General features: G+C 39.6%; 1 protein-coding gene across 2 annotated transcripts in view; it reads left to right on the top strand.

The window, feature by feature from the left end:
• Positions 1-2028: 2028 nt before the first annotated feature.
• Positions 2029-8012, top strand: part of rap1gap2a (RAP1 GTPase activating protein 2a) — a 77546-nt gene continuing 71562 nt past the window's right edge. Inside the window, exons 1-2 of one of the 2 annotated variants that reach the window (XM_088011777.1) lie at positions 2029-2427; positions 6484-6519. In XM_088011777.1, coding sequence (XP_087867903.1) covers positions 2384-2427; positions 6484-6519 — 80 coding nt within the window. In that variant the 5' untranslated portion in view covers positions 2029-2383. The remainder of the gene's footprint in view (positions 2428-6483; positions 6520-8012) is intronic. The other variant, XM_088011778.1, reaches the window with a different exon arrangement.

The raw sequence follows: 8012 nt of genomic DNA, 5'->3' as shown, positions 1-8012 counted from the left end.
CCAAACAACTACACACACTAATACAAATGCTAACTTCATGACATATATTTCTAGTTTGAATTCTAGTGAAGGTCAGCACTAATGGTGCTTACTAATGGAAAAAGAGAAAATTGATGAGTTTTCTCCATTTTCACAATTAATCTCCGGTTTTAAATGACATCTGACTATCTATGTAAACTGGCAGCCAAAATGCCCCATACTAACTCTAGAGGAGATGCAGAGATCTGCAGCTCAGGTGGGGGAATCTGCTGACAGAAAAACTAGCCGTCATGCACTCCACAAATCAAGCCAGAATGCAGTGGCAACAGAAAGCTAGAAGAAGTCTTTTTTTGCAGTTTGCCATGAGCCATGCAATGACACTGCAAACCAAATGAAAAAGCTGATGGAGTCAGCTTTTTCTAAACTGACTCCAAACTAAACTTTTTAGTCTACATATGAAATGGTGTGAATAGCTGGTCACATCCTGAACACAAGCAGTTGCCATTCTTGTTTTTTTGTTTTTTTTCCCACCAGAAAGAGATAAGCTGGTCATTAGCAAAAGACTTGAGACTAAGGCAACCTTCCAGCAGCAGCACAGCTCAAAACAAACAGATAAACTGAATAGTTTGGAAGATATTCACTGCTTATGGTGCGTTCACACCAAACGCATTACGCGCGTCAAAAACGCGCGTGGAGGGCTCGTCAGACGCGTCAGCTCCAGCCGTTATTTTCCGTTGGACTCGTTGGGCGCTTTTGACGCGTCAAAAGCTCAAAACGGTTCAAACGGTTCAAGTCACGCCGCGCTAAGCGCTCGAAACGCGCCGCAACGTCCCTCAACGCGCCTCCACATAGACTTTGAATGTAAACCAGACGCGCCTGACGCTCAAAACGCGTTTGGTGTGAATTTGACATAATCAAACTGCAGCTCGAAATACAAATGAGAATCTGTGACGAGATGAAATTGCTGCTGACAGATTCGCCTTATACAATCTGATTGTGTATGCTTGAGTGGTTCTACAAAGATGAATGAGCAAACAAAATCATTACATAGATAAGGATTAGTAGAATCCTGTATAAAACCTGCATGACAAATTAAAGCGAAACAAGCTGAATTCAGTGATTTATCTCAGGGGGACTCATACAATATGTATTTTTTTTAAAGTAAAACACATTGAAAATTGTGACATTTCTGTTTTAGTTAACAGTAAAATCCCAATAAAATACATTTAATATATGATAGTAACTTGCCAAAATGAGAAACAGTGCAATTATGGCCTTGTAAGTGACTGCATAGTCAAACAATCCACATAAGATATATCAATCTATTCTGTCAAAAAATATAAGAAAGAGATGCTTCAGAAAAATAAAACCATATTTTAAATGTTTTGAGTCAACACTATTCTGAAACCTCTTCAGTTATTCTCTGGCAGTGCACTGGCTGCAACCCTGAAAGTGAGACCTCTAGAGTGAAGAGGAAGGGTGTGAGGAAGGACACTCCCTTTGGTCAGAGTGTGTGAGGTTTCTGACTACGTCCTGCACAGCTCTTCTGCTTATGGTTTTGCTTGACTAATATACTTAATTCTGTGGAACACACGCCACCTAATGCAGACCCCTGCAGCATACTTCAAATAGGTTACAAACATAACTACAATTGGATATGGAGTTAAGTTTAATATGCCTAGTAAGACTATTTACATCAGATTAGAATATAAAGTTAATCTTTTATGGGTGGAAAGTGTTGATTTAAATCTGGTCAGTGCAACCAACTTATGTGGTTGCATTGTTATTTTTGTTTCTTTGCTGTTTTTACATAAATGCATCACTACCATAATTATGATTTACATAGTGAAATGAGTAACCATGTTTCCAGGTGTATGAAGATGACCAAAACAAAAACGTGTTGCAGTGTTGATGATGACGATAAGAGTCCCTAGCCACGCTGTTTACACAGATCTTTGTGTGTCTGGGTGTGTGGGAAACAAACCCACAGAGTCAGATGGAGGCGGTGGCCCCTCCTTACCTCGCTCCTCCCCTCTGCTGACATGGGTATACCTGTATGTGTCAGTGTGTCAAACTGTGTGTACAAGTTTAACAGGCTGTGAAAGCCAAAGAGCAAGCAGTGTTGCAGGCAAGCCGTTGACTGGTCAAGTGGGAAAGTGGAAAACGACCAGCCCCAAAGAGGCAGGTGGGAGAGAATAGGAGGAAAGAGAGAGAGAGAGAGAGAGTGGAAAAAAAGAAAGCAAATAGAGTGAAGACCAGAGAAGGAGGGAGGTAAAGAGATTGGGTCAGATAGAGACAAAGTGCAAGTGCACAGAGTATAGAGAGAGGAGGAGAGACTGACAGCAGAGCATTTCCCAAAGGAAGGAGGCTGAGAGCAAGAGGCTGAGAAGGCCAGACTGACAAAATGCTGAGGAGGAGAAGAAGTGCCACATTCAGTGGATTTGGATGGTAAGTTGTTGCCTTTATGTTTCATGCTGTTCATGTGTATGCTCGCAGCTGTTCTATACTCACTTTTAAAAGATACACATTGTTCCAGTCTGCGGTGGCTGGTGTTGGTGTGCAGCTCTGGGTGGTGCACAGATGTAAACTTATCTCATGAAAAGGAAGGATGGGTGGAGGGCTGTGTCACTATGTGCCTAAGTCACACCTCTAACACTTTGTCCTGTTGTTTGTCAGCCTGCTTGTGTTTCTGTGAGAATGTACTGCTGTTTCACTCTGCGCTGTCTCCGCTTAGGGAGGGATTACAGCAGTCAACAGGCTGCTTTGTCTGACTGCTGTCTGTTGTTGCTGCTGCTGCTGCTGTCCTGCCAGGACACTCAGCTCTCTTAATGTTCTCCTGCCTAAGTGAAGCTCCCATAATGCAGCACCATGGAAGCTGCCAGGAAGCCCATTTTAGGGCTTTATAGGCTCACACTGTTGGATGGAGTGGGTTGTTGTGCTGTTTCCCTTGTTGGAAGTCCCTTTGGACTGCGACACGTTGCTTCAGAGCACTTTAGTCCCCCCACCCCCAACGCCACAACAACCCACATCTAGGCCAAAACAGTGTATCCCGCATGACGGGCTGCAGTAACCTGTGTTAGATAGAGGTGGGGGTCACATTACATGTGGCAGAGGTAATTACAGACTATTGTGTTTGGAGATATCAAAACAAAACAAACTCGCAAGACATTGCAGAGATTAATAGGATATTTCTGCTGAGATGGATAACAGATGTCAGTTATTAGTTAGAACCAATGCGAGTTAATAACAAAATGATTTTTTAGATAAATATTTAAGAAACTATGAAAATAGTTGACAGAAATGTTCTTTCGTGAGTCCATAGTTTTTGTGAGGATGTTTTTGTCAAATTCTGGAATAGCCCTTCGTACCAGTGCTGAATCCCACCCAATTAAAACAAACAGAAAAATATCCACAGACTTACAGTTTCATGATGATAATACTGTAACTGACAGTAAATATTACTGTATTATTAAATGGTGTTAATTCTTCCAGTTCAGATCCACTCTTCTGCATCAATTAAAGTATCACCTACAAAAAAAAACTTTCAAGTTCATAAAAAAGTGAGAATAACCCAGTTTGTGTAACCATTAAGATAATGCTGTCTGTGTTTCAAGTAGACCTGTTTCAATTCATTTGTGAGAACTTTTCACATAACATCCAACTAGCTCTGTGGAAGGAAAATTTGAATTCATCCCAAATTTGCATGACCAATGACTGGATCTCTTTCTTGCATTGAACTAGAAACATTTGAGGATAAATTGTTTTGCCTGCTCTGCCTTACATACACGTAACTTACAAATGGCTATTAAAATCTCCAAAATCAGCCTTTGAGAATTTGTATTTTTAATTGTAGTTCACTACTGTAATAGATTGTCTAGAAACAGAATTACATCACAAATATAACTGGATTATTCCCAAATATTTAAAACAAAGTGAACATGAGTAATCGGAAGATTATATTAAGAAATATTCATGCAGAACCAGACCCAATTTTCTTCTGACAGGTGGCAAGAAATTGACTGAAACTTACTAAGTTGTAAAGAGACTGACAAAAACAAGCTTCATTGAAAAGGAAACAAAGAATATAACTCACAAATTACAAGAAAACTACGTAAATCTCCAACTGTAGCTTCACCAGATGGGTCTTTATTATTTTCAACAAACGGTGGTTTTTCATTGTGACTTTCATCTTCTGTGAGGAAGACCTACAGGTGAAGGATAAATGAAAGCGCCAACAGCCTATAGAAAGTAGCCTCCGGATGTAATTGTTCTGTTTTTCCACATACCATTACCATTTACCATTAAACCATTTAAATATCATCAATCTACAAGAGTCTTTCAAAAATATTTATATATCTTGATTTTTTTCACATTTTGTCAAAACCCCATAGTCATAAAAAAGATGGAAAATAATACATGATTTTGCAATTATTTTGAAATAAAATCCAAAAAGTGGAGCACGTATTTTGTCACTGCCTCCCTGAGTCACTATTGTGTTGACTCACCTATTGTTCTCTTGATTGACATCTTTTCCCATTCTTTTTTATGAATTAGCAGAATCTGAATCAGATTGAATGGGAAGTGTTTTTGTCTTCTAATTTTGGACATTCTTGGAGCCTTTCTAACACATAAATAAGCTTTGATGTGACAAAGTTAATGTGCAGGGTTACTCTCTCCACTCAAAGTTTCACTACTTCCATATGTGACCAAAGAATCTTCTTTCACATACTTAGTTCATGGAAACCCACATATATGGCACTCTTTAAATAAACAACTTCCTTTTTGTTTCACTAAAGGCAAGACTTGTAGAGTGTATGACTAATAATTGTCCTACTTACAGGATGCTGTGCATCTCTGCAGCTCCTCCAGAGTTATCATGACTTTCTTGACTGTTTCTCTAATTAATGCTCTGCTAGCCCCATCTATCAGATTACATGCCCGGGCATAAATTTTTAGGTGTGAAGTTGTATGATACTCTTTACATTTTTAGATAAGGGACTGAACTGATAATATCCCAAGTTGTGAGATGCTCAAAACTTGGGATATTGTCTGATAATAACCCTCCATCATCGGGTTTCTATGGAGATTAACATGAATACGTATCGTTTCTGTTTAGGAGTTGATTGTAGTGGATTTTATTTACGAGTATTGGAGCAAACAGAACTCAAAACAAACACACGCAACACTTCAGATTTCTATATGTAAAATAATGTAGGCTTTTCCTTCCACCTTCCAATTTTGCAAAAAAAAAAAAAAAAAAAACTCAGAAGTTGTAATGTGTTGTGAAAAACTCAAGAGATGTAAATATCTTTGCAAAACAGTGTATGTGGCATGCAAAGCACTAGTAAGGACAAACATTAATTTGTCTCAGAACCGTTAGCTTAGCACGCTAGGTCCTGTGTCACTATATTTGGAACCTTGTTCAGAAAATAAAATTAACAACTGGGGCATCTTGACGTCACTGCTGCCGAATCTGAAGCAGAAGAACATTTTAACATGTAGTTAATGTAAATGTTTGACCTAATCTTAAACTACAAGTTTCATTAACTGTCCTGCTAGCTACAGCTAAGAGTAAACGTATTTCCCTGAGATTTGAATATATGATAATAAAAAGAGTTATTATGTTGGTAACCAACCTCGCTTAGTGTATATCGGCTTTGTATGAGTCTTTGTTGATGTCACGGCGATGCGTCACCATCTGTGATATCCCAGCGCGCTGGAAGATATTCAAATTATATTTAAAGCTAGCAGCTACAGCTGTAAACATAGCATGCTTTGTGTGTTTACACGGTTACCTACAACTGGCATTAAGAGCTCTGTAGAGCATTTATTCTGAGTTTGTCACTCAGAACAGTTTGCTCTCCAGATTAATGGAATGATGGGAACATAAGAGAGGGATCCAAAAACACATGAATGGTAAAAATAAAACAACAACTTTAATGTCTACCCTCACCACCTTTTTACCAGAAAGCTGCAAGTGAACCTAAACGTGAAAATAGACTCTTGATTTTCCATGTTTATGGTATGAACACCATGTATTGAAACAAGAACAAGGCCCCTATAAACTCCAAGAGCGTTCGAAACCGGTCCGAGCAGATTGGAGAGAAATAACCTTGTTATGCGAAGCTTTCTGCCTCTGGTTTTATCAAAAATATTCTCTACAGTGGTTGTGCTTCAGGCTTTGCTGCACCTTTGAAAATTAGTGCATTCATTTTCACCTTTTGTGACCTGCTTAGTGTGGCTGCGGTGCAATACTTGTAAGTCATGTAAATTTATACGGCCTGTCATGTGCTCCAGAGAAGAGCCACATCAATTAAGATAAGATATGCTGCGGTTTAAAGGGGCCCCATGGAAATGAGGTTCTAAATCTAGGTCCTCATATTTCTTTGTTTCACTCAAGATAAAATATGAGCTAATATTTTATAACTGGTCCCTTGAGAAATTAGTAATATTTCCTTTTTGTTTTTGTGTGTCTGCCTTTTTTTTCTCTCACTTCCTCTCCAGGATTGACAAGTCCACTTTGTCTGCACTGAAAGGACGGTAAGTTCTTTCCTCATATTCTGATTGCAGAAATTCCTCAATGCTTAAGATTTCTATGTTTGATATTCCAATATTGGTCTGCCACATATAGATGCATAATAGATGTAAAGCGCTTCTGGGGAAAATTCCTGGAAAGCACTGATGTATAACAGCTCACCAACCTTCTGACCAAACTGCAGTAACTAACAAGCTTTTCCATCTTTCCTTCCATTTCACACTTTCAGCATTCTGACAAAATTCTCATCAGACTGTTTAGTGTTGTGTCTTTTACTCAAACAACCCACAAGAAAAGACATCTTGAAATCAATATACACATCCTACTCAGAAGATTGCGCTCAATCTTCTGAGTAGGATGCATTCTCAGTCTTGCATCAGTGAAGAATTAACTACGCGCTTTCCTTCCCTCTTTCCCTCCCCACTTTTGAATTTAGAGCGTGTGTCGAGTAAAAGTCACGTCTATTTTGCCCTTATCGGGCACAGAGAGAACTTCAGCAGACTTGCAACACTTTTTTTCCTAAATGTTCCATCAGTTGGAATGAAAGGTGTTTTTCTGGCAATCACTGTCACCCCAAGACACTCGTTGCTGTGACAGTGTTCGGTCGCGTTCTCGGCTCAAACGCTGCCGAAGTCGACCGAGGACGATGTCGGTTTCTCTGGATCTCTTCTGGTTGTTGCGGTTTACTCCCACATGCATGCTGCATGGGTGTTGTTGCACTGTGGCCACCCACAGCTACCAAAATAGAAATTCACCCACAGGGTCTGACAAAGTCTCATTTAACATAATGGAGCTGCAAAAACAGTTTTATATAACTGGCCTTATTTGTTTGCTGCTGGGCAGTGTGAATTATGTTTGGTTCTTGCAGGAGTCTGATTCTGTGACCTCGCTCAGATGACAAACAGATGGCTCTTGTACTTCGCCTCAACTGAACTGAGTTCATGACATCATTTAACTAACATTTCTTAACAGATAAGATTGTTTGGTTGGCTTGTGGTTCACAAATAGGAAAGGTTGAGTAAAGGTGAGCATTCAGACAACCGTATGATTCTTTGCATGAAGTTCAGGAGGACTCCTGTTTGAGAGCAGCCCCTGTTTGTTAAGGCAAACCTCTCTCAGGCCCTGATGAAGGAGGTTACCCTAGTGAAGAGAGCCAAGGGGCTTTTGTGTGAATTTCTATGGAAGGTTTTGTATTAACCCACACAGAAAAACCCCTCTGCCACAACTTTCCTAACCATCCTTCACTATGTTAACATTCAAACCTTTCATGTTTTGTCTGCATTCTACAGACGTCATCCTATCCTCTGCTGTAGTCGCAGTGGAATTGTAGCTATTGTGACATGGCTGTAAAATAAGATGAAGCTTCTCAGCAGAACGTTCTAATTTCTACGCAGGTACCTCCACATTTCTGGGACATGTGAGGGGAATTCACCTTGTTTTGACAGAGGAATCTGTTTCTGGAACCAAAATTAAATTAACAAAGGATCTTTTATTTTCT

This window comes from Poecilia mexicana, unplaced genomic scaffold (assembly GCF_051168715.1).
Source record: "Poecilia mexicana isolate PSO_F unplaced genomic scaffold, ASM5116871v1 scaffold_13, whole genome shotgun sequence".
Classification (NCBI taxonomy): Eukaryota; Metazoa; Chordata; class Actinopteri; order Cyprinodontiformes; family Poeciliidae; genus Poecilia; species Poecilia mexicana.
This window is presented reverse-complemented; position numbering and strand designations above follow the sequence as displayed.